General features: G+C 48.8%; 1 protein-coding gene across 1 annotated transcript; it reads right to left on the reverse strand.

The window, feature by feature from the left end:
* Positions 1–1,547: 1,547 nt before the first annotated feature.
* LOC119389538 (metabotropic glutamate receptor 2) lies at positions 1,548–25,158 on the reverse strand. The gene is made up of 12 exons (XM_037656855.2): positions 24,976–25,158; positions 20,100–20,198; positions 15,164–15,480; positions 14,625–14,786; positions 13,235–13,465; positions 11,951–12,319; positions 11,108–11,342; positions 9,791–9,940; positions 9,230–9,405; positions 7,289–7,704; positions 4,973–5,396; positions 1,548–1,814 (listed from the first exon to the last, which is right to left on the reverse strand). The coding sequence occupies exons 2-12, from the start codon at positions 20,167–20,169 to the stop codon at positions 1,593–1,595; spliced, it is 2,772 nt and encodes a 923-aa protein (XP_037512783.1). The 5' UTR covers positions 20,170–20,198; positions 24,976–25,158; the 3' UTR covers positions 1,548–1,592.
* Between the last annotated feature and the right edge of the window lie 1,961 nt (positions 25,159–27,119).

The raw sequence follows: 27,119 nt of genomic DNA on the forward strand, positions 1-27,119 counted from the left end.
GCTGTCACAGTATGAGCATGAGACGCATGATAGCTGCACTGGAACATCTGTAAATTTTTTTTTTCATGGTAACTATGCAGTTTGAAAAATCTGACATTGACTGTATTGACAAATAGGCTTTCATTAGAGACTCTTCCTTATCTCTTCTAACTGAAGTACAGTGCTGCACCTTGACAAAAGAAGGCACTGTGTTTCAGTAACACTCATCAGTGACTTATATTTCAAGGAGTGTCTGCAAAAGTCAACCTTTACTTGATCGTATTTGTTAACCTGCTAATGGCTGTGGAATGCCATAGAAACCCAGTGACAACTTCCGCAGAGGAAGGTTTGCACTGCCGTCTACCTTTTTGAATCCCTAGGGAAGCTGTCGTGATGGAATGCCTAGAAATGTTCTAGAATAAGGGGGCTGTAATGCTCTAGGTGTCAAGTTCAACAACATTCCACACTGTGTTGTGACGAGTGTGTTTTGGCACCAGTTGCAAAGTACTAGCAAACATTGGAGAACCAATTTTCTGCTCTCTTCGCATTTGTTCAAGGCAAATGTATTCCAACACTTGTACTGTCACTTGACACCGTCAGGCATTTGCAGTATTCAAACAAATGTAACCAACGATGAGCCTAATGTCCTTAAGGATAAGTGATAACATTACAGGCTCCACACTTGCATTGTGTAACGTAACTGTAGCTGCAAACTTACATCTAAGTATGATGCTGTGCAACAAGTTGAGGTGAAGTTCTATGGGACTACCTCCACATTCTTTAAGTCTGTGTCAGAATGCATCACATCAACAGAGCTCTTTTTGCACTATGTTGAAGCCATCTGAAGGACACACAATGCCATTCTGTGGTTGGCCAAACAGTATGTTGGAGTGAAACAAAAACATTTTTTATTAGTTTTTCAATTAAAGGTGAAAATGAGCACTCCGAAACAATGCCAGCATCAGACAACACCACCTACAAATAAGTACTTGCCGCACTTGTCAGTCAACACGAGCTTTTGCATGTATCTCAGGAAGAGATAGCACAAGCGAAAGCCAGCTGAACGCATCACTGCCAGCACTAATCCAAGTCTGCCGTTCGTTGCACTAGTAGGTATTTCTCTAGGTGTCATATCAAAGCCCAGAACATAAGCTTACACGCACAACGAACAGCAACCAAAACTGTACTCAGCATAATACGTTTCACCGCAGCGCCCCCCCCCCTCATTGCAGAGTCCAAAACATTAAAATGAAGAGATAACGTGTTGCTCACAAAGGACTGCCATTGGTCCGCGGCTTTCCCGGGTAAAAGATGGAAGTAAACACTTCTTTGAATGCAACATCACGGGTCCTTCATCGCCATTATCGTCGAAAAACATGCGCAGCCATAACCCTGTGCATTAAAAATGACGTGGAAGGTTCGACTGAGTAAAGGTATGGGCCAGAATTGGCTCCCCCCTTTAGACCATTAGAGGGGCGCCCCCCTCTCCCCCTCCCCCCGTGCGCACGACTAAGGCTTGAATAACAACAGCCTGGATACTGCTAACGTGAACGCAAATGCGGCAAGAATTTGCAAGCACAGCTATTTACTGTAACTTGTTTGCGCAAGGGGCATCACAGAGTCTTGCTCTGTCCACGGTGCGGCTTGACGTTGGCGACGGCGGCGGCGGCAGCAGCCTCGGCGGCCATGTTGTCGAGGTTGTCGGCCTTGGCCAGGTTGTTGAGCGCTAAGGGCGGGTGCATAGCGCAGCCAACCGCAGCACAGCGTCCGCCATGGTGGTGAGTCATGACACCCTCGCGCGTGTTCTTGGCCGGCTTGCACAGCGCGATGTACACCTGCACATTTGAAAATTCAACAGCTCTCTTTCTTTGAGGTAGACATCAAAAGTGGCATATTGCCACGCGCGCTTACTTCTTTATTGTTATGTGATCGAGCTTCACCCAGAAATACTGTTAGCACCGCTGGGCGCAGGCCGCGCCGCAATGTTTGTGAAGCTTCGAAACTCTTCTAGACAGTTCCGATAATATTGCTCGTACAACGCGAGCAGCCGAGTTTACTCTGGAGCTAATTCGCGCCTCAACGAAAACGCTGGAATTCTTGCGGTGATCCATGTATAAAAGACGACGTGGTCCGCCAACGAACAGATTACTGACGGCCGACGACTATGATCGCCGCTATCAGTGTACAGCGTGCATAGCTTACGCCTGGAGTTACATAAGTTTCTGGGCACAGGTTCTCCCATAATTGAGTTTCGGCCGCCACGGTGGTCTAGTGGTTATGGTGCTCGACCGCTGAAAGTTTCATCACAGCCTCCCCCCCCCCCCCCCCCACACACACACACCCTCCGTTGGTCGAGTGCGATAGACAACAGGCTTTACAACGTTCAGTGGCCGTTACTTGCCTTCGAAAATCATGCATTGTCGCATTGAAGGAATGCCATGGCTAGGGGAACAAAATGTTCAGAAAAAAATGTGGTAGTTGTTTTAAACATGGCGCCCGTCACTCCTAAAACTTCAAGGTGCACGTTAAAGACATACGAATAATGAATAGGTTGATGCGCCAAGCATTTGGAAGGTCTCATCAATGCAGTTTTCTGATGACTGCCGTGCAGTACAACGTAGGAAGGTTGGAACGGGACAGTATGGCGTAGCCAGAAATTTTTTCGGGAGTATGGGGGGGGGGGGGTGTTCAACCATCCTTTATGCATGTTTCTGCGTGCGTTTGTATACATGCAAAATTAGAAAATTTCGGGGGGTTTGAACCCCCCCCCCCTTCCCTGGCTGCTCCAGTGCAACGGAATGTAAGTGGAGTAGCGCCACTGCTCAGAACATTTCTGAACTGTGGTGGGAATGAGTATATCGTGTGTCGTATAATTTGGCGGAAATTAGCATGCTTGTAACCCATGATCGAGGAACTATGTGCTTTTAATTAGACTGTGAAAGTGGTGCAAGAATGACATGGTGAAATGATGTCAACCAGTCCGTGTACCGTCGCATAACGAAAAACCATACAGGGAGTTATTAAGGCGAACGCCTTAGATGCCTCGTCAAACGCGAAAATTGACCGTCGGCGTCACGCGTCGGCGGCGTCCCGTGGCGTCTGGGACCACACGAGTGATGCAAAAAATTACGTGATGACATCACAGATCGCCGAAATTTGTGGCCAAGACTGCTAGGAGATGGAGACGCTCTTTATTGGAAAAAAGTGCCCCCACCTCCCCGAAGGAAATCGTGAGGAAATGCGAATGCATTTCTTGCGCCGAGAGTATAGGGCGTAGTAATTTTAATGGCGTAAAGCTGGACACATCGACGCGCTCAAGTGTCTCCCTTTTGGGCGCCTCTTTCAACGAACGCTTCCTACGTGCGCTGGTAATCACCTCAGGGATGTTGCCACCGCCTTCAATGCAGCACAAACGCGTTTAGAACGCGCTGTTTTCAGGCTGTGCCAAGGCAGCACAAACGCGTTTCAAACGCACTGCATTGAGGCGGTGGCGCAGGGAGGACGGCGAGAGAGCGAACGGCGAGAGGAGCGCGCGTGCCCGCAGCTGTTGCTATGGGAGAGGGAGTGAGAGCGGGGAGGCGCGCGGACAACGCCGGATGCCTCACATAGCCCGACTAAGAAATGCATTCGCATTTAAAACAGATTTTTGCCAGCGTATATATAACTGCCGACATGCTACCCTGCACATGGGATTGGGAATGTGAAGTAAATGCTATGGCGATTAGTTGGTATGATTTCATGGCTGTTCGCGCTTCCAAGAACTCGCGAAAAGACATCATGTGTGTGCCTTTTTTCTACTTCTCATTTCATCAGTTCTTGGCAGCGCGAACAGTCATGAATGGGAAGCACTATCGTGGGCAATATGAGCGGGAACGCGCGTGGCAAATAGCCTCAAACCCGAATTCATCTGGAAAGCGTAACGCTTTTACTGGTGTCACTCGCACCACGCGTCTGTTCTTACGACACGTTGACCGCGTGATACAGGCAACAGCTTGTTATAGCGTTCACGCGCAGCAAAAAAGAGGACTGCTCCTTTTTATTCTGTTTTACTGTAACTCGATTTTGTGTGTGACACACGCACACAAGCGATTGTGGAAGCGGTATTTGGTGCGTAGCTATATATAGACAGCACTAGAGTTTTTTTAGCTTGTCCGGCATTCCGCTCTGCGCAAAGCCTTTTGCGTATAGCGGGTGCGAATTCAATGCGCATGCGCGCGCCTATATATGCCCAGTGTCGCATTCTGCGTGGCCTATCCACCTTGTCATCGCGAGCGGTCGGCGACTCACAATCGGCTGATATTTTGTATCAGTATATCGAGGCGGAAGTGCCCACAGAACCGCGGCGCATTTGCACTTCGCTTCCGACAGCGGCCGCCGCGAATCGCCCTGCGTCGGCTTCGAGACTCTTCCACGCGTTCGCGTGTTCCCGCTCATACTGCTCACGATAGTACAATACTGCACTGGCCTACATGCATCAGCCGACATTACCGCAAGACAGTTGCCCTTCTGGAGAGAAGAGCGATGATGGTGAGTTCACATCTCAAACCATATCATTTCTTTCCAGTTGACCTGCTTTTAATGAGCTGGAAGCGACAGTCAAGGTAACTTTACGGTTATAAAGGGTTTATTCTAAACATATCTCGGAAGAAGGTTAATTGGCGTAACTGATATATGCTCCAGAATAACTGTGTCTGAACGAACGGGGCCACCCATGCATCGCACAAACTCGCAACTGTATGATCGGGAAGCGCTCGCATAGTCAATTCAATATGACTGCACTCCACGGTGGTCTAGTTGTTATGGTGCTCAACTTCTGACCTGAAGGTCACTGGACCGAGTCCCGGCCGCGGTGGCGGCATTTGAATGGACTTAGATTTAGGTGCGCGTTAAAGAACCCCAGGCGGTCGAAATTTCCGGAGCCCTCCACTACGGCGACCCTCATAATCATACCGTGGTTTTTGGACGTAAAAAAACAGCAATTAGTTATTAGTACCTTAGGCGCGAAGAGGCAAGCGGTCTGGACAGCGCCGGACAGGCTGAGCAGGAAGCTGAGTGCCAGCGTGCGTATGGTCGGGGACCCGGAGAGCAGGAACAGGGGCAGGAAAGCGAGCCAGATGACGCACGTGGTGTAGTTAGCAAACGCCAGATGACGGGCCTCGTTGAAGCCCTCGGGACACTTGCGCGTCTTGAAGGCGTACACGGTGCACACGCCGATCAGAAGCGACGGGTAGACGAGTCCCAGCAGGTACGAGGCACGATCCGATCCCTGGCAGACGAGCACGTTTCGCGCCCTGCTCGGGTAGACGTGCGCCACGGACGGAGGCTCGAGCATGAGCCACGCCGCGGCCAGGGTGGCCTGCACGCTGATAAGCAAGCCCGCCAACAGCAGCTGGGACCGAGGGCTCGTGTAGCGCAGCCTGAAAGAGAGAGAGAGAGAGAATATAAATTTTATTTGCCCACATTAAACGCCGCAGCGTCCCGGCTAGGTCCACGAGGGGACCGGCAGGCAAGCCTGCCAGCCTTCTGGCGGGCCCTCTGACGGCCAATAGCTGAAGTCTTGGGTTTCGGCTCATGACGTGTTCAGACCACTATTCTTGATAACGAAGAGGGGGGAGGGGAGAGATCGGAAGATCTGCACCCTCAGAGCACGTGGTTTAGGTCGGCATGAGAACCGCATTGGAGTTGGGGTATTTGTCTGAGTAGATAGTGAACAGGTCTGCAGGATTATACTGATATGATTTGTCTGTAAGAGACTTAGGGTGACTGCTTGACCTCTGCATAAGGAAGAGCGAGGCAAGGGCAGCCTGAAAGAAAACAATATGCCATGGCCTTTTATAGAGGCGCATAGAAAGTACTTTTTGCCTTTCTTTATTCAATTTAATGTCTTTTTTTGCGTATCCTGTTATGCTCTTTATACGCTTTCGCGTACATTTTCACCTATGCACGCATTCTTTTGCATTCTATCGGTAGGCCCGCCTTTTTTTAGTCACGCAAACGCCGCAAAGACGAAGTGAAGGCACAGTTCGAGCCACGCTTGAGAGGTCACGCGCTATTTTTTTTTTTTTTTTTTGCACTGGTTCGTGATCACGCCGTATTTCTCGTCTGCTGAGGAATACAAGGCTTTCGCCTTAAAAAATAAATGTTGGGTTTTACATGCCAAAACTACGACACAGTCGTGAGGCACGCGCAAGCGTAGTACATCGTCTTACGTTTGACTATGTGGTGTTCTTTACCTACGCGGTTGGTCTTGCACTTCACCCCCAACAAAACGCGGCCACCTTGACTGGGAATCGAACCCGCGCCCTTCGGCTTGTCAGCTCGACAAATTAACTGCTAAACTACCACGGCATGTAAGGCTGGAAGTAATTTACGAGATTCGCAAGGTGCCGACGTTGACGTGAGCAGGAAGTTTGTGCTTGCGGGGTCTGAGTAACCGACGAAGTCTGAAAGGGCCCATGTCAACATCGTCCAGATAACCCGGGCTCTCTTTGTACGGAACCCTTACTCTCGGCCTGGCGTGACGTCGAGCAGTAGGCTAAAGATCGATTAGAAAGGGGTGGTGAATAGCGAGCAATATATAGCGTCAAGCTTTCGTCCAGCTAGGTTTTGTGCTGAGATAACAGGTCCGCACATCTGTCACTGCTGCTCCAAGAAAGGGGGCATAGGCTATCAAGTGGAACTGCCGCCGGGAATCGACAGTCTTCTACACAAGATCGAATGGTTGATATCGCACTGTAGAGTCAAGTGTACTGGTCCAATTTGTGTTAGGGCAAATAATTCAGCCTTGGCAATAGCGATGGCGGCGGATTGCATGCGTGTTTCGTGTCTGCGCCCATTAAAATTATGCGCGGTGCCATTTCGCGCTTGTCTAGCGGTGCTAATTACCGCTAGCTGCTACCGGCGCTAGAGCCTCATTGAAAGGAAATATGGTTTTGAGGTACTAGTTTGGTTTTGAATGGTTTTGAAGACTAGTTTTGAGGTACTCTAAACACGATTGGAACCACACTACATCGTCAGATAGCTCCTTTGAGCGCTGTGTATCGTTATTGTCGCGTGAATGTCAAGTATAGCAGTAAGTAACAATCTATTTAAATTAGCGATCAACTTTCCTTGCGCAAACTACTAGAACTGGACACTGCGAAGAAAGACACATACAGAACACATCAGCGCAAAATGCGCTGATGTGTTCTGTATGTGTCTTTCTTCGCAGTGTCCAGTTCTTTTTGTAGTTTGCGCAAGGAAAGTTGGTCATGTTTAACCAACTATCCCATTGTCAGGGATTACGGACTTCATCTACAGATGCACTGACCTTCGGCGTCCTCCTCCGAAGATCCGCGCCGTGCGAATGGTCTTGCAGAGCAACGCCGCGTAGCACACGGCGTAGCAGAGGCCGAGAAAGAAGCGTGTCAGTGCGCAGCTCCACGCCGACGGCTTTGCCACGATGACCGGCGTCAGTGCGTACGACATGAGCAGCCCGAGGAGCAACATGCTGCTGAGCTCGCGCCCCGACGCCTTGACCACGGGGGTGTCGGCGTACGAACGGAACACAAGCGCCACGAACACCACGGCCGCGGCGCCCAGCGCAGCGACCGCCAGAGCAGCGATGGCCCATGGGTCGCCGTAACTCAAGAACTCTTCGGGCAGTGGCAGGCAACGTGCCTTGGACTCCGGGTCTGGCACCGTCCCCATGGGGCAGTCGCGACAGTGGAATTCGTCCGCTAGATACTGCGCAAAATGATTTGAACAAATGGCTCATAAAGGTGCGGAACAAGATTGATCGAGGGCAACGCAAAACCAATATCTCGGCGGACGGTCAGGACGCCCTAGTCCAGCAATAGGGGACTACTTACTCGGCACGTGTTTACAGCTCGATCGAGAACATGGATCCAGCAGGATTGTTAACCCTTTGAGACGCTATGCACACAATTGTGTACGACACTTGTGTTTGCTATTTGCATCGACTAGGAGCTAAGAAAGAACGCAATACATTGAGATTTGGATGAATTGGACCTCCTGCATAATAACTTTGTCTTCATTTAACTTCATTTTGCAGTGCACTGTTGCATATATATGATCGCTTTGCTGAAGGCACTACCATATTCGACGAGGCGTTCGACGTGCCACTTCCCGCGACCCACGTCAAAAGTGTAATTTTTCTTTGCTCAATATTGACATAAACGAAAACGAATTTGCACTGTACTTCTGGCCTGAGGTTTCATTCTGTTTATGCAAAAACAGAGCATGAATGGCTTCAGAATAAATACATATTTAATTACAAAGTAATTAGCAGTGATTACTATAACACACATGACTTAAGTATTACGACATTATTTTTGTTGGAATATAATATCGAGTGCCTTGAAATAACGTCGTATCGATTTGACGTATTTACAGACAATTCTTCATAGGTGGCGTCTGAAAGGGTTAAACAACATTTTGATGTTGCTCATATGTTTCCACAGTGTAGCAAAATGGGACACCGACTGCATTCCACAGCAAACATTAGTTAACCGTATGCCAAGCAGTGATAATCTGTATGTTCTTTAATGCGTTGATATGGAATGCTGTAGAAGTTCATATGAGGAGGAGAAAATAATTGAACTAAGTTTCCGAAGCAGTTGGAATAAGTTACAGCATCTTCTAAATGCAGTAATGGACGAAAGCGTGACAGTACGGGCTGACTTACACGCATAAAACATAATGATCAATTATTATACTTGGCACGTACATCCGCTCTAAAAGTTAAAATAAATGACGAGGTGCTGGTAATATGCAAACTTCCCCTCGCGGCGTTGTCTGAATGAGTGGTTTCACGGCAGTACTAGTCTCACTACCGTGAAACCACCTTTTCAGGCGGGGGCATACAGATATCGATTGAGTGATTGATCAAAACTTTATTACTCCCAGAAGAGGGGAACCGATCCTGAGGTCGAGGAGGGAGTAATATGCAATCTTGACCTTGAGGCGTTACCTGAAAGGGTGGTTTCACGGCAGCAATGGTCGCACTGCCGTGAAACTACCTTTTCAGGCTGGCTATACGCGAAAAGATGCTTACATTCGTTCCTTTCGTATCTGTCGAAAACTATTCGTCGAATACTAGATTTCAAGCTTGAACGAATGCCGATTAACATAATGAACATCTAGCACTTGCCCAATGCTAGATGAAATGTAATTTTGAACTAGTCTCCCCGCGTAATGCTTGGCTCTGTTGGAGACCATTCATGATAGTGACCGACATACGCATAGATACCTGGTACTGCGAGCAGTTGCTGCACAGCCAGCAGCAGGTGTCTCCTTCGAGCTGTAGTTTAGCCTGTCCTCGGCGACAGGGGGCGCTGCAGAAGGAGTGCGGGAACCGTGGTTCGTCCGCTTTGAAGCGAAGCGCCTCCAGGTCCAGGTCCAGCTTGGCCTCGCCATCGTCACCCACTGCGTGTCACACACCGGCGACACACGTTCAATTTAATTCGAGTCAGTTTATTGCAACATCAAAGGAGACACGCGAACGCCACAAAGACGAAGTAAGCGCGCAGCACGCGCAGCTCGAGCCATGAGGCGCGCGGGTGGTCATGTGATTTAGGTCGAGTTAACTGGTCCAGTAATGCGAACTCCGTTTTTAAATTTTTTTAAATCACGCTAAGGCCGCAATGACAAAGTGACCGCGCAGATCACGCATTTCCGTACACGAGACGCGCGGGTGGTCGTGCGACATTTTGTACCACAGGCCGGATTTTCACTCAAAGGTCACGTTCGCATGAGACATATGAGGCCTTTGCCTTATTAAGAGGCCTACGGTAGAGAGAGAGCTACTTACGCGAGTAGCTACCCACGTGCCGCCAGGCGTAGCGAGGCGCACCACCGTCAGCAGCACCGCTGTCGTTGTCCAGACGCTGGAAGTTGAGGATGCTGTAGCGTGGAGGCGCATCTCCACTCGGTAGGAACCGGAATGTCTTGCCTCCTTCGTCTGCGTTTATTCAGGGCCCGGAAAACGTTTTCAACGATGATCCATATGATGTATATGATGCATATGATCCACAGCGCTCGTGTCGTCCCTCTTTGCTTTTCGTTCCTCGCTTTTACGCCTTTCCTTCAGCACTACCGTGCTTGCGCTGCAGACCCTTTCAATATGCACTTTAACCAACTAGCCCCAATAGCCGTTCTTCTTCTTCTTTGGTCTATATGAGTAGCGTTAATACCGCGCAGGTGTATACAGCGTACAGTGCAATGCAGAGAGCGCAATTCGCGATAAGATGAAAACTTGAACCAGAATCGAGAGCTGGGCTAGTCGGTGGATGTTCATCCTTGAATAACAGCGCAACAAATTTATAAAACGTATAGTAGAAGAAAACCATGAGATGCAGTCGAACAAAAAACGTCGGCGGACCCACCGTTTCGCTAAGGCTACTTGCCTTCGTCAGGGACCTGGCGAAGACAAATTCCCTTGCTGAAACGTTGGGCATGATGAAAAGTCGCTTTGTCCAAACGTTGAAATCCAGCGACCTTCCTTTTTTGACGGTTTCTCATTACTTCTCATTGTGATTATACAATGCAATGATAAGCTAAAACGAACTGCCGTTTATGTTTATTGCAGCTAGCATACACCATAACAGGTTTTCCAGAGTATTGAGCGCGGTAGGTTAATCTCGAAAACGCTAAAGAGGTCGAACTACTCATCTTTCAACTATTGTAATACAACGGAGACATCCATTGGTATAAGATCTGCATAGCACGAAATTAAAACTTTCTTTATCACGTGGGTATATCGTATGTCGTATGCATCTTCTAAGTTTGACACAGATCCATCAGTCTATCGGCTGTCAATAGATGCCCCTTTATATATGGCACCTGCAAAGTGCCTAGAACACGGTGAAGAGTCGCGCTGGTGCTTTTTCATGGCATAATCACACACAGGTGCATTAAATCGTGCAAATAATTTGTTAGCGGTTGTGCAAACGGCTCTCATCAGGAAAGCGCTACCTACAGTAAATTTAACACACGCTGTCTCGCTGTTACTGTCTCGCATTTTATTATCAGTACGAGATAAAACATGAAGTACATGTGTCTGGCAACAGCGCATGGACATAGGACGCATAGGACAGTATATGCAGGTATATAGCGAACGGTGTCCCACCTTTGAAGGATACCTTTTCGAGGTACCGCTTCAGCGCATCGCCCTGCATCTCCCGCGCCATGGCGGCGCACAGGCCCTGGTGCTGCGACCCACAGCGGTCGCGCTGCATGTCGTGGAGCGCGTGCGCGAACGCGTACGCCGCATCGCGCACGAACTGTAAGCCGCGGTAGCCCGGTCGAGGGCGCCGGCCGCCGCTGGGGCACCACAGCCTGAACTGATTGTTGAAAGGGGTCTCCTGCGCGGCACCAGCGCACGTGGTCAGTGAGGTCCGACTTGTCAGATCCGTGCTATGCCATGAGCGACGGCCTTAGCATTTTATGGAATGATCACGTAGGGAAATGTATTTTTTCTTCCTTGTCACAAAGCCTTTGGAATGCCTGGAAAACAGCAGGCTTCACGACAAGTGTTAAACGATCCATCAAGCCTCATAGGTGATTGAGAGCCTTACAAGGAATTGGGTGGTCGACTTCATCTTCGTTGAGCGTTTGTCGTTATGCACATCACTGTTGTGGTGGCTTCGAATTGTGTTTATACCTCTTTATTCTGCTTCGTTTGTTAATCTGCTTCTGTCTGCTTCTCCGTGTACTTGGAAATACGAGCGCGTAACTAAACAAGGACTACGAGAAGACAAGGATAAAAGCATGCTCTCGCCCTTGACTTCTCGCAGTTCTTGTTTATTTACGCGCTCGTATTTTCGACTAACATGAATCACCAACTCACCCAGTGAGTCATTCTGTAAATTACAATGTACCTTCGCTCACTACAGCCTGGGAACATGAGCCGTACGCGAAAAGCATTTATGAAGCACGCTGGCTACGCAGTGACGACAGGCAAGATGCCGACCTGGAAGTCCGGCAGTCGACACTGGAACTTCTCTTCCCAGTACTCCGGGAACCACGGGTTGAGCGCGTTGTTGTCGGGCGTCAGTTGGCTGAAGTGTCGCTCGAACCCGTTCAGCGGCTGCACCATGGGCGACACGGTGATGGCGCCCTCGACCACTTCCTCGTGTCCCTGGGCGACGCTCTCGAGTCCGCTCCAGGCGTCCGAGCCGATCCACACGAAACGCGCCCGGCGGCGCCACGCGGCTCGCATCAGGCTCCGCGCGGCGCCCTTGTCGGCGAACACCACCACCACCCGGGCGCTGCTGCGGTGCGTCAGGCTGCGGATCACCGTGTCGTAGTCCGGATCGGTGTAGTGGTCCGCCGCGATGCTCTGTGAGAGTGCACACGTCCAGAATATTAAGGCAAAAGCCTTAGATGCCTCATCAAGCGCGAAAAGTGACCGTCGGTGCCAACACGAGTGATGCTAAACATTCATGCGATGATGTCATCACGTGACGTCATGACATGATGACGTCATCACATGACATCGTCACTTGGTCAAAGGTGGGCCGACCCCGGAGGTAGTGCAAAAGCACGTTTGGTGCGGAAAGCTTACTGGGGGATCAATACAAAATACATAGAAGCAAAAGATGGTTTTCGCCTTCGCGTCGACTTAGGCGAGCGCATAAGGGACTGTGCGACTTTTTTACATCACATGAGAATAGTTCATTTCGTTGTCCTCAAAAGTCATGTGTCCGACAGCTTCAAGGACTTAGGGAGCCAGCTAGCAGGAACAAAACAACATAGAGCCGTTACAATGGAAGAGATTTTAGAAACCGATGCCGGCAGTAACCATTTCAGAATGTCGTTCTGAGGAGTCATCGCGCATGAAGGCGACGAAGGCATTGCTAAAATTTTTGAAGACAACAGGCTTGCACCGGCGGTTCTAGACCAACAACGATATTGTGACTGTGAGGAGTATGACTTCGCGTGTCGGGGCTTCTACCTCTCCTTCTTTCTCTCTACCTCTAACTTTCAAACTAGCCCATCCCTTTACTCAGTGTAGGGCAAACACCATCCCTGGATTTCTTCAGTTCTGCAGGTACATGCATACACGCACGCACCACGCATACAAAGCCACGCGATAACATGTATAAAGAGTGGTTACCCCCCACCCCCTCGGAAGAAATATTTCTGACTATACGCCGCTGCTCGCGGGCATCTACATATATCTGCGCCTGCCGCTGCAAGTAAGGAGGAGAAGCGTATCGATGCTATTGATAGCAGTTGACGCCACGAGACGCACCTGTGGATTGGAGAGGCATATGCGGTATCGGGCAGCGAGCTCCTGCAGCTTGTCGTATCCCTTGTTCCCGTAGTCGGTGTCTGAGTAGACCACCGACACGTACGTCCAGTGGAAGGCACGCAGGAGCTCCAGGATGGCGTGTGCCTGGTTCACGTCGGACGGCACGGTCCGGAAGAAGTAGCCGAACCGGTGCTTGTTGCTCAGCGTCGGGCTCGTTGACTGGTAGCTCACCTGATCACCGATTCAGCGGTCAGTTTTGCTGAGATAGCGGGCACTAGATCGTGACGTGTTGCTGCGTCCTGAGCCGCCCTTAACCTTAATTAAAGAAGGCACTGCACCCTGAGGTTAAAGTTACAGAGCAAACAGACAAGACGCCCTTCGAAGAAGAGTCACTTGGTCTCTTGTCTTCGTGGGGCGTCTTGTGTGTTCGCGCTGTAACTTTAACCTCAGGTTTATATACCAACTAGGCCCAAATGAAGTTTTACTGAAGACGCTAGACGTCGTGTTTGTACGCTAGAGAAGGCAACAGTCACCGACACCAGGACAGCAGAAGCAAACTGCACCGGGACGAATGAAGAGGAAAGTATGTGGTGTTTTGTAGAGTTTGAGATAGCGTTCAAAGGGCAAGAGAAGGCAATATCAACATCATCGCCAATAACGGGAATCGAACCCGTGATATCTGAAACACGCATAGGTTCTTAGCCGAATAAGCCATAACGATCAATGTATTTGTGCTGTGCATGGATTTAGGCGTGCCTCTTAGCCTTCAGAGTTCAGAGGTCCCCCAACTTGACTTACGTGACTTAAAGGGACACTAAAAAGAAAAACGATTTCTCTCGAACTAGTAAATTACTCTTTCACAATACCAGAATCTCCACGCTTGCCTCGCGAAGACACTTGGTAAGCGAGAAAACGCGCAAAAATAAAATGCGGGCAAAAAGAAAATGCCCACACCAATCGCTGTGACGTCGTAGATTTTGACGGCGTCCACGAGGGTCTACGTAGTTCTTAATCGCTAAAAATGAAGTAGACTGTCCCCTGAGGGGGCCAGAGATTTAACGTACGAAGTTTAAAAAAATTTAGTTCAGCCAATGTTGCCGAAATACGAAAATAACACTTTGAAATCAGTGACGTCACAGACATTTCGGCGCGAAATTTAAAAATGAAATATTGACCTTGATTTTTGTCCTCTATTAATAAACCTATCAAGGTGAAATTAACGCCATTAGAGTTTTCAAAGTACAGTTTATTGATATAAACCGATTAATTATTTCACTCTAGTGTAACTTTCACGTGGCGTTGCAGTTAGAGAAGCTGCCAGAAGGCGCGCCGGTTGGTTGAAAATGGAGATGGAGCTATGCACTTCGTACTGCTTTTTAGTGGCTCTCACCTGTGGTACGCGAAACAGCCTGAGCAGGTTTGCCAGCTGGATGGAGACGGCGCTGGATTGTCCGCCGATGACGCCGACGACGCGGTCGAAGGCTCCGTGCCGGTACGCCGGCGACGAGCCATCCGCGCACGCGAAGCCCACGCTGCTTCGCGCGATGAAACCCTGCGAGGAGAATGAGGAGAATCCTCGTAAAAATGCTTGCGATAAAGCGCAGTCTTCGGATAGCGGCCACAGAATCAAGAAGATGCCAACAAAACGTTGCTTATCCTTCGTCACGAAATCCTCATAATTTTATTACTATTGGGAGAGATTGTGACTAGTGCGCCCATGCATGCTGCTAAATTTGTAGTCCATGGGGCTACAATCATTGGTGCAGCGTGGAACTCTATTGTAACGTTACATGTGACATGTGGCCAATGATACGGTCAGACGTGGGGATACATCTTAATCTGTTTGGCGTACTTGTTTGGCATTTGTATTTGTCTTAATCTGTTTGGCATATGCCCCTCTGACTCCTCTGCGGGAACGCCTATGCTCACCTTGACAAAGTCTAGGGACTGCTCGAGAGCGTACTCGGTCGAGTCGCACGAGTCCAGCGCGAGCACTCCCAGCGACACGCCGGGCAGCAGCGCCGAGTCGTTGTTGATTTTGTGCAGCGTGAAGAGCAGCGCCTCGAGCTGCTCGACGCCCTCGTCCTGGATGCGGCCGCACTCGTACGTGGCGTTGCGCTCGTGCACGGGGAACAGCGCGCCCAGCAGAATGTCGCCGCTGAAGTTTGTCATGCGCTGGATGGGCCAGCCCGCCACGCCGCCGCTGCCACCCGACCACACGGGACGCCACGCCAGCGCGGCGGTAGCTGTATACACGGGAGATCGCCATCACTGCCGACTCAATCAATCAATCAATCAATCAATCAATCAATCAATCAATCAATCAATCAATCAATCAATCAATCAATCAATCAATCAATCAATCAATCAATCAATCAATCAATCAATCAATCAATCAATTTTATTAGTAACATAGTAAGCTAATGCAATACCATACAGGTGAATATGCAGGAGGCCCAAGGTTACAAACCGCAGGGGGTACCTCCTATGCATATTTCGATAGTTTCACCTGATCTGTATAAGCTATGACTATTTACAGAATGCCGGTCTAGCTGATACGTAGACGGCAGCAGCTATAGTGAACGCGGAGCCATCCTGTGGCCAATGACTAACGGTCTCAATCTGCATTTTCGTATGAAGCAGCATTCGTGTTCCCTCCTTTCCTTATAATCCATTAGTCTCCTCCCACCGGGCAGGTTAGCCAAGCGGACGGGCGTCTTTTTGACTTCCCTGAATTTCCTTTTCCTCGTCTCCCTCCCTGCCTTCATCGGGCAAGTCCTTCCCGCTGAGTCTCGGGGGCTGAAATCGAAGAGAGTCGTGGACCTTGCTTGCCAGCGTCGAGAAGCGAGCATCTAAGTTACGCAATAGCCGAAGGCGTCGGAGCTCTACCAGCGCATCGGCGTCAGAGTAACTGATATCGTAGAATGCTGGCAGGAAGGAAAAATGCGTCAGTAGCGCAACTCTAGCGCCACTGATCGAGTTGCCCGGTGAACTCTCACCCCGTCCCCCCACTCCGGGAGGTCTTCAGACACGTGCCTCCTCCCACACTTCTGTGTAGCGTGGACACCTCGCATAAAACAACGTGCGCCAACACCTACCTGCTTCACCCAATCATTCGGTCCAGTTTTCATATTTTCCCTTGAATTGAGCACGCATGCCGATAGTAATGAGGTACAGCAACATCCTGCATGCTCGTTCACTGATTTATAGAGGTATAACTAAGGAGCGCTTTTTCCAAGTGTGTAAGGAAGTGCAAAGGAAGTTGCAGCCTCAAGCCTAAACTATTGAAAATTACCTTTAACTTGTATTATGACTGACCACCACAAACCGATGTGTTTGTTTTAGCACCGCAATGAGATGTTAGATGCGTTGGTACGCACGTTGATAAGAAAGCATGAGCATGGTCGCATGTGCACCATTTATGGTACAATGTAGAAATTCGGAAGGGTTGCTGCTCGGGCGAGTTGGTTATCCATAAACGTAGCGTATAAAAGAGAGAAACACGACACAGACGTAGAGATAGACGGGCGCTAACTGTTAGCGCCTGCCTATCTCTACGTCTGCGTCGTACGTTTGTAGAAAGTCGCCCACGCGTGTATGGTAAAAATACTTTTTTTCTTTCTCGCCGGTGTCCCACTTAGTGCTGTCTCAGTCACCAGACCGAAGCTGCGGTTTCGTCCAGCAAATAGCGTGGTATACGGCGAGTGTCACACATTATTTTCGAGGCGACTTGCCCCACGACAGCCGGCGCGGTTGTGCGCGTCTCTAGGGTCGAGCGACAGCGTGCAGCCCGCTGCTAGCGCTTCCAACAGAAGCGAGCGCGACGCGCAGCCTCCGCAATCGTGCAGGGAACTGCGCAAGTGGCGCCCATTGCGGCCCATCGGTGGCACGAATCAGATTTCCGCCCTGGTGAAACACGATTGCCCGAGTACCGAGAGCGAGGGACAGGCGGCCTGTGTGCCCTCCCCGGGTGCCGACGTAATTGCGTGGCCGCACACTGAGAATTGCTCATCAGATTCACGACCAAAAGCGTGGTCCGGGGCATGGATTCCGCCGTAACCAACACCGTGTTTGAGGAATGCACGTGTGTATCTTTATGTGGCCGTGTCTGTCAGCCACGCCGGTTCATGTCACTATATACATGCTCGCGAGCAAGACCAAGATCGAGATCCTTGCGAATAAGCCCAGCGAGACTTCACCGCAGTATTACCGCGGCTCAGCGTGCTCTCTCGCAGACGAGCCGGGAAAAGAATTGGAGGCTGCTGACTTGGAGACATGGAGGTTGAGGATAGCGGACGCTCATTATTGCTCGAATATAATGCTAATGACGGCTTAAAGAAAGTCACGTTAGGCAGCGCACCAGAGCTTAATATTGGTTGTTCCGTTGTATTAAGTTACCTTAGCAACGTGTATTGGCGCGCGTACAGTGATCTTTTACAATAGGCTTGTACATGAATGACTGGCAACTTCCGGTGATGATTGATGAATCTCCACGTTTAAGGCAAGTTCTGAAGAGCACTGAAAAGGGGCTACCTACCAGGGGCGTAGCCAGGGGGGGGGGGGGTTCAAACCCCCCTCCCCCGAAATGTTTCGATTTTGCTTGCCTATATATAGACGCACACATAAAAACACACGCACAAACATACAGAAAGTATGGTTGAACTCCCCCCGAAAAAAATTTCTGGCTACGCCCCTGCTACCTACGTACTGTTGCTGCATGCCTTTGCGCCGTACTCACAGCATATATATTTTTACGTTGCATTATCAATCAAAAAGCACTGCCGCAAGTTTATTTATTGCCTATAATATAAACCGCAATACATCCTAAGTGCCCTCTTGTTTCTCCTGCATGCATCTTACCGGGGTTGCAGCTACACGCTTCACCCTTTTCTATCACCCATCTTTCGCTCTCTCTGAACCTCCTCCCCCTTACACCTTAAAAGACTGGGCGTGCAAACGGGCCCAGTCTTTCAAGAAAGAAGTCAAGACACCACAAATGCCGTCTTGAGCACTTTCTTGTGTCCGTGTTGCCACGCCCAGACATTTAACATGAATACGTACCAACTAGCTCATCTCCGTTATTCTAACCATTCACATCCTGCCTTCCTGAGACTTTTCGCGAAGTTTCATATGGAACTATGTAGTTCCGTTACGCCGACTCCGTTTAGAGATATATAAAACCCTTTACTAGAGGCGGCTTGCATAAGTCTCTAAGGAAGACAGCAGGTGTCGCCGAACGACCGCTGTACAGTGCGCAAGCACGATAAGGCTCTTCTCGTGTGCTTGACGCCAGGAATAAACGTCCTGAGTGCCCTTGTACTCACTACTAGCCTCCTTAAATTGCTGACCTTCCCGGAACAGTGTGGTACTCGCGAGGGAACTAACAGTTGTACCGACGCACACCACAGTGGCCGCGAATTGACGCGGCCGAGCGCATTTCCCTATTACTCTCGGGCTGACGACAGCGGCAGCTGGTGAACGCGTAAACAAGCGTGCTTCCAAGTGTGGCGCTACGGGCCCACCACGCGCGGCTTCTTCGGCGCGTGTGATTGCCGATCGTTGCGGGGAGAGGGGGGAGGGCACTGCTGCCTTTGCAACTCGGGGGTTTCCCGGAAGCGGAAACACCACGCATCGCATTGGCTTCTCCCTATTCCCTAGAGCAGTACGGGACATGAAGGGCCTCCTCTGGGCGGGCGTATCCGGCCACGGCACCGAGAGAGGCCTCACGTGTGGATCGCTCATTAAGGGTCTGATTGCTGGACCGGCTGGAAGATAAGGGTGTGTAGGTTTTCTCCGAGAAATGGTTGACGCTGTCCGGAATGTACTACGTCATTGCCGCTTGTAGATATTAATAAAACACCATGGCATTGGCGTAGCCACAAGGGGAAGGGGGAAGAGGAGGCGGGTTTAACCTACACACATACACACACCTGCAAACATGGACGAACATACATAAAGGTTGCTTAAACACCCTCACCTTCGCCCCCCCCCTCCCTAATGTTACAAAAAACGTTTTAGTAGCAGTTACCATCGGTTACTAACTTTTTATCACACACGTTAATAATGAGAGCTCGTTAATATTAGTCTCATTAATGTTGTGTCGAACAAAGAAAAACAAGCCCTTAAGAAGTCTTCTTTCCTTTATCACACACGTTACGACACAGTCATGGCAGTAACTGCACCTAGTAACGGTGGTGTTAGTAACAGTTACTAAGCATAAAGAGTAGTAACCATTAGTAATGATGCATCTATCCTATAGAGACAGATACGAAGGAAGGAAAGGCAGGGAAGTTAACCTGAATTGAAACATCTGGTTTACTACCATACACTAGGGGAAGGGAAATAATGATCGGTTCTAAATCCTTTGAACATTATTAACGTATGTAGTATGCATGAATTATGATTATTGTCTATGAGAGCGTATGCGTCAGCCTCTGAGCCACAGTTAAGTAGCTAGCTTGAATTTAGAAAGATTTTTAGAAGTCAACAGGTCTGTGCGACCACCTGTAGACCCGATAAACTCTCCAAGTGCGCTTGTGATTCTGTCAATCTCTCTCCTTTCGTCGCTTCAGCCCTTCCCGAAGTGCAGGGCAGCAAACCGGACGTGCGTCTGGTTAACCTCCCTGCCTTTCCTTACGTTCTTTCTCGCTCTCTCTTTACAGGAAAAAAGAAGTAAAGGTTTAAGTTAAACGTTTCACTGGCATGTGTGCTCAACTGTGTGGCTGATGCGGTATATATATTTATCGCACTAAATCCAAACGAAGTGAGCTCAGCGCTGTGGTAACGTCATTGCCATAGCCGCTGTTTTTCCCTGCGTGTGCCTTTTTTCCATGCATCAGCCCGCTCTGACCGCGAAATAACTTACCGGCAGCGAGCACCAGAGCTCGGCCAGTCGGAACCAAGCTTCTGGCAGAACAGCAGGGACGTCGCAACATGTCCTGTTCGGCCCACGGTGCTTGCAAGCCTGCATTCGTGCACTGGTTACTCATCAAGTGTTGCAATGAGGGTTTGTTTGTTATGACATCTTTGAATAACATTGTAGTGCATGTACACTTGGTCACAAGCAAGGATCACGTGTGTGTCTGCGTTCCGTGTGCCTTGATTTATATGCGCTGTAATATTATCCCATCTTAACGCGACAGCGTTAAATAGCTCGTTTCACAGAAATTTCGGCGTCGGCGTCGTTGGTTGTGAGCGAGAAATCAGCGTTTTCCTTGATCGAAAATTCGAGACAGATGCAAATAAAGAAAAATAAAAAAACAACATATTCAGTTCGAGTGGGAATAAAACCCAGAACTTCTGCGTGGCAAGCAGGTGTTCTACCACAGAGCCGCGCCACGCTCGCAATTGCTTCGGGAACGGGAAAAAAAAAAAAAACTCTATGAATGTTATGTAGTGCGAGGTGTGTAATTAACGCATGTATATAATATTGCGTGGCAGAGGCGTAGAATCACACCAGGCGTCAAAACATGTGAATTGCGCGACGAGTGGCTAGTTTAAAGGCCAAGCAATTAAAAAGCACACAGGCATAAATAATTATCATTATCAACAACAGCATCAACAAGGTGTGCAGCTGCGCAGATGGGCGTGTTGCCTTACGGACCCGTAGTGGGTACCTCGCAGACTCGCAAAAGGAAGAATTATGTCGTAGTGAGCACTCGCAACTGTACTCGCAGTAGGCATTCTAGGATAGTTTAAAACGGCCGATTTACAGGCTCACAGACGTTTCTTTCCTTGCGGCGTGATTTAGGTGTCCACCGAGAAGTGAAGCCAGGCTAGCTATTGAGAAGACAATGTGAACAGGGTGCCAATACGCTATCGCGTTCTACTCTTGAAGGCGAAACTCAAGCGTCCTCGAAGTCTTACTTATTATTCTTGTTCATTTCGTTAATTACAAATAGAAGTACGAATTCGGGCCACATCGGCCTGCACATTGCGTTGCATGCTGAAGTTACACATAATGGCCAGCGTGTACACAGGACAAGTATTGTGTACAATTGGGCGAGTTGGAATATACCACTTGGCTACCTTACTGCATGCTACTTAATTAATTAGTTAATTTGCCACCTGATTACTCCCGACGACAGAAGTTTACGGGACATGAACTCCACGGCAAATGGGAATTTCGTCCCTATGAAAATGTATTCTACTTCATAGATGGCAGAGGAGGCCGCAAAAACTTATGCGGGTTGAAACTTCGAACTAGAGGCTATGTTATTGGGATAAAAAGAAATACAGGCGCTTTTTTCCCATTTCTTTTGTTCGCGAATCTGATGTCCCGTAAACTTTTGTCGCCGGATGTACCTTTTGTTAGCATTTCAACGAAGCTTCCATCTTCAGCGTGGTCACCAGTTTCCGCGAAATCCGAAACTTGGCACCGGCTTTCGGTATAACTTGTCCTAAGGTCATGGTCAACCTGTATAACTTACACTGTGTGCGTACTAGTCAAGAAGGCTGAAAAACACGGATCTAGATTCAGGGGCGTAGCCAGAAATTTTTAGCGGGGTTGGGGGGGGGGGGGGGGAGGGGGAGGTTCGGCCATACTTTATATATGTTCGGGCGTACATTTAAATGTGTGCATTTACATGTAAATATGCAAAATTGAAAATTTTTGAAGGGTGCTTGAACCCCCAACCTCTACCATCTCCTCTCCGCCCCCCTGGCTACGATATCGCTATCCGTCCTGTCTTGTGAATGGAAATCGAAAGTGTTAGCACATCCCGCATCTCTAGCTTATTTTATGCTGGCTGTGTTGGAGGAAGAACAATGTAAACATCAATAAATACAGTTGCCTGATGTATCTATTGGTGTTTGACTTATTCGCAAGTCTTCCGTAACGTAACTTAAAGAGCCAAGAGGCTTACATTCCACCCACGGCAGAGCAGCGGTGTTTGTGGTACTCTGCTGTGGAGCACAAGGTTGTGAGTTCTGTTCCCAGTCGTAGCAGTTGCATCAGTTGTTGAAATGTACGCAATAAATGTTTGGTCACCTTTATTTAAGTGTGAGCGTGAATTTAAACTGCATATTATATTTCAAGATAAACATGTATTTCAGTTTTCATAATTTACTTGTTGCAGTAGGTTACACGCAGGAACAACACACACACACTTTTCTAAGCTAGTATGTAACGTAGTTTGGCATGTAGTTTCACAGAAAGTAACCGACGCGTACGTTTCCCACTTGCGGTAAGCCGTTAGTGCATTTTATTTAGAATGTTTCTGGCGCTCTTCGTCGTCGCTTCACTTGAGATATATATTTCACATGCTGCTTACCAAATAGTAAATATTACGAGAACAAATTTTTATTTGCGGCCCCGGTCCTTTATCTACAGGGGGAGCAAAACGGGGGCTGGGGCAGGGGGGGTGCATAGCTTTCCCAGACAGAAGCCTTCTGTGCGCGCACGCCTTTGTAATAAGGAATCGAATGGCGCCATTCCATGACTTCGTAGCGCAAGAAAGACGCAAACTGCGCTACCAAGTAATCAAGTTGGAATCATACCAACTCGCCCAAATCTCTACACTTCTATCGAATCGTTAACCCCCCTCGATACTTTTATGACAAAGAAACATTTACCGCCTCCCAGATAAAGCAGTTTTGACAACAATCCGAAAATGCGACGTACAGCAGCGTTATTTTTCCACCGTAATAACTTGCATGCGCTATGCACACATAGCACATCACAAATTTACTGACGCGCATACTTTATTGGATCAGTAAAGCTTCCGGTAAGTATACGCTAGCTTCCAGATCCCGAGCAGGGCGTGAAGGCAGGGTATCTGACTGATCAAACCAAAAAGCATTTGAACATATATATGTTTGTCTACATTTATCGGATATATATCTGAGTGTTTGTACGACGCTTGGAAAGGAACGGACGCAGCGCAAGCGAGTGTCAGCCGAACACGCGGGTTTGTTTTCCATCTGCGCGTGAGTGCGCGGAACTTTCCTTCGGTTTCGCTTTCCACGGCGGCCAAACACGTGGCACAAAACAAGCACTTCGCTTTCCGCCATTAGCCCCTGTTCCATGCACGTTTCTCCAAAACGTATTAGTGAGAAAGAAGAGGATGGAACTAACATTTCTTTTTACCTTGGAGAGCTCAAGGTATGTTGACATTTAAAAGAAGCTGTAGAGGGATAGGCGAAACCACATTTCGTCAGTGCGCAAAAACTCCTATCGCGTACGTGCTATTGAAATCGGGCAGACCCCTCTACACTCCGCTGGTCCACTGAAAATGAAGAATAGAGCACTCGGGCGGCAAACGCCAATTAAGTTATCTGGACAGGCGTAACCAATAATTGAGAAAGACTTAAGTGAACCACCGGGATTAACTCAGTGATGAACACGCACGCTTCCACTTCAGTGGTTAACCATGTGTACAGAGAACTCGGGCGGTGATTTTAAAATATCGCTCGCGAAACTCAGTTATGAAAGAGCTGACGTTCACTTTCATTAGAATGAGTGACCAGAACATAGTACCGAGAAGGCGAAATGAGGAGTGGTTTTTCTCACTTTTTCTGTCTCTCTCTCTCTCTTTTCAGTACAGTTGGTTGCGAGGGATAACAGTATTTTGAGTTAAGACACGACATGACATAACTCAGTAATTTTAATCTCGTGACAACTTTTTTTTTAGCCTTCGGAGTCAACGAATTTGAATTGTGTAAGTTAACTGCCAGCATGCTCTCCTTAGTTACAGTTTCATGCACCTCGAATTAATGGACTGCTCAGGACCAAGACACCAAAAGCAAGGTGCCAAGAGAGGAAACACGAATCGCAGCAACAGTTTGCTCAACAAACAAATAATCATTGACGTTAACAGACACGAACACAAAAGATGGAGACTCCTCCGTCAATGACGCATGTGGCAGCCTTTCATTTGCACGAACAGCGGCTCATAAGGACCAAAGATCGTGAAGGAATGGGCGACCTAACGAATCGAATTTAGAGGCGAGAGATTTGTTCATTTTCACTCTACGCGGAAGTCCTGAACTAACATATAAACGAGGCTTTTTACGGTGCCTTTCATGTATTACTCTGAAATAGACATTCACGGGGAAGACTTGGTTTAGAATTGTCACTTGCCATTACCATTTGCCTCATAATTGATATTGTTGGCGAAAGGTTGCTTCATGTCTAAGATTATAGTGAAAACTAGGAAGTTTACAAATGGACAGAGGTAACACCCCAACCAGCGATCGCCATCGATATGACAGTCGTTGCTAGCCTCTCGGTTGCTTCGTACTTCAATGAACTTTGGCTGTCACTGACTGTCAGCACGCAGCAGGAGTTTCTTGCGATATATTGAGATGGAAGTTCAGTTTGAAGTTGGCGCCCGTGTTTGTCTGCTCGTGTCTTCACTTAGTCCCCGTCCCATTAGCGCCATACCTATTTCCCTCGAGTAATTAACCAACTAGCTTAGCAACATGCCCTGTTAAATCTGACTGTTATTTCTGTCTGACTCATATGTAGGGGACTGCAGATTAATGACGTGCCTCAGATAAAGGAACAAATCAAGTGAGTCCAGCAGACAATTAGGCCTGTGAAAACATAGGGGACAATAACTGTTGCCGTTAACTGTAGCTTATTTCCCTTGTGTCATTCAGATGGCGGAGTCATATCTGAGAGACGCACAGAGGTTTGTCGTGTGGCGTTATCGCTCTCTGCGAAAGATCTAGCAGCCTAAGGGTCGGAGGGCAACTCCGCAGGGACTCGCCTTTCGTGACAGGCGATGCGGTCGACTCACGCTGCGTGGGTCCGGACGCGCGGTCCACAGCGCGCGCTCAAGGGGGTCCACGGTGGTGGTAGTCCGGGTCCGAGTGGCGGCGGCCTCTTCGGTCGCGGCCGGCGGCGACACCCGACACCCGAGGGGCGCTCGGGTCGCGTGAGTGCGTCTCTCGCGGCAGCGGGCGGCTCCGCCCCCTTCTCCTTCTCGAGAGAGCTGCACTTGATCGAGGCGACCGTGCGCGTCTCATTGACCGCACAACGCTGCCGACTGCGCTGGACCGCACTCGGCCACGCGCTGGCCTTTCTTACGCGCCAGCGAACGCTGCGACGCAGAGGGTTGTGGCAGTTTCCACTTTTACCACTTGTTCGTTCATCGCCTGTGAGCATTTTATTTATTCAATCCCGAAGATCACACAACGGAACTAATGGTTACCTGCGTAAATATCGCAAGCCATATGATACAGTTAACTGTCTCGTATCAGGAGTCGACTCCAAGACTCTAGGTATCCTGGTGCGTCAATGACCAGCACTGATCGTTCCACCATTGAGGCGAAAGCCATAGATGCCGCATCAAACGCGAAAAGTGACCGTCGGCGTCAACAGGAGTGATGCAAAAAATCGTCATCCTCTGTTGACGTCACCCTATGACGTCATCATGACGTCACAATTAAGTAAACAAATTTTGGCATCGCATGACATAGTCGCTTGTTCGAAGGTGGGCCGAACACGGAGGCACTGCAAGACCACGTGAGGGGCAGAAAACTTCCGATTCCTCCGATCCCGGAGGCTGTGCAAAACCACGTCGGGTGCGGAAAGCTTTCGGGCGGGATCAATACAGTCGGCTGAGAAGAAAAAGAAGATGGCTGCCGCCTTCCAGTCGTATTGGGGCATAGCCTCCTTTATACTTCTGTGCCTGCCATGTGAGCCGAGCGAGACCGTCGGCGGTCCGCTCCCCTCTTCCTGGAATTACGCCGCGGGCTGCCGCGTGGTGGCGCCAGTCACGTAGAGCTGCCGTCCTGCCGTGCCGAACGGTCTGGCATGCTACTGCCGCAACGATAAGTTGACTTCTGGCACGTTGCGATCGCGCACGTTGCTTTTACTGTCTGTAGCCTTTAATATTTAGTGACTGCAGCCTTTAGTAACCAGCACTTCGTTTCGGAAGTCAATGTAACGTGGAGGCGTCGTTTGACGTTACAAAAAAAAAAAAAAAAGAAAGCGCAGAAATCGACGAGCAACACGTCCTGAAGTAAGCCGGTAGCTTTTCATGTTTTCGAGTGTGAATACATCGCGCATGCATCGCGAAGGAGGCATTCAATAGCAACACTTCGTTGTTTTGAGTAAGCTTATATCGTAGTCTTAATAGACGCTGTTTGTCTGAACCTGAACACTGCCCATGCATGGTGTGCGCGGTACATGTAAGTTTCATATTTTGCACCAGTAAGTGACCATTTTAAGACAAGAAAGAAGATGTCTTTTAAGGTCTTGTTTTTCTTTGTTAGACACAATATTAATGAGAACTGACAGACAATAATGCCAATGAATGTATAGGGGATATTATTTGTAGTATTTAGGATATAAACGTGAAGAAAGCAAAGTGGACGAAAAGATAACTTGCCGCCGGCGGGGACCGAACCTGCGACCTTTTAATATCCCCTATACTTTCATTGGCATTATTGTCTGTTAGTTCTCGTTAACATTTTAAGCCAAGTTGGCCATGTTTTTGATCAAAGGTGCCCTATCTCGACAATATAGTATGTAGTTATCTGGTTTTACAACTGTCTGATTTAGCGTGAACCGCTGACTGTTGGCCGACACATCTAACCTGCATGGTTGTTACTTTCTGGACTGTTTATTGGCATATATCTATGGCCTACTGCTGTGTACCACGCTGCCGGTCGGATTCAAAGAGCAAGCTTAATTCCTGGCATCTCGTTCCATGAAATTCCCGCGGACGAAACGCTGCGGCAGCAGTGGATAAAAGCCATACGGATATGCAGATATGTATCTACAGCCACCGACAAATTGACATTTACCAGTAAATCTCGCAAAAGCCTCTGAGCAGAAAGTATATATGTTAAGCTTTAAGAAGCAGTTTCGTCTTTTGTGTCTAAGAATAAAATGCTTGCGTGCCGATCAGCTGCCACTGAATCGGTTTCCTGGACC

This window comes from Rhipicephalus sanguineus, chromosome 4 (genome assembly GCF_013339695.2).
Source record: "Rhipicephalus sanguineus isolate Rsan-2018 chromosome 4, BIME_Rsan_1.4, whole genome shotgun sequence".
In the NCBI taxonomy this organism is placed as follows: Eukaryota; Metazoa; Arthropoda; class Arachnida; order Ixodida; family Ixodidae; genus Rhipicephalus; species Rhipicephalus sanguineus.

Coding starts and splice junctions, on each gene's coding strand:
- LOC119389538 (XM_037656855.2), bottom strand. CDS start 20,169: ATGTTGCGACGTCCCTGCTGTTCTGCCAGAAGCTTGGTTCCGACTGGC. Junction 9,941..11,107: donor CGAAAAGGTATCCTTCAAAG/GTGGGACACCGT, acceptor GAATAAACGCAG/ACGAAGGAGGCAAGACATTC. Junction 5,397..7,288: donor TTCGGAGGAGGACGCCGAAG/GTCAGTGCATCT, acceptor TCTCTCTTTCAG/GCTGCGCTACACGAGCCCTC.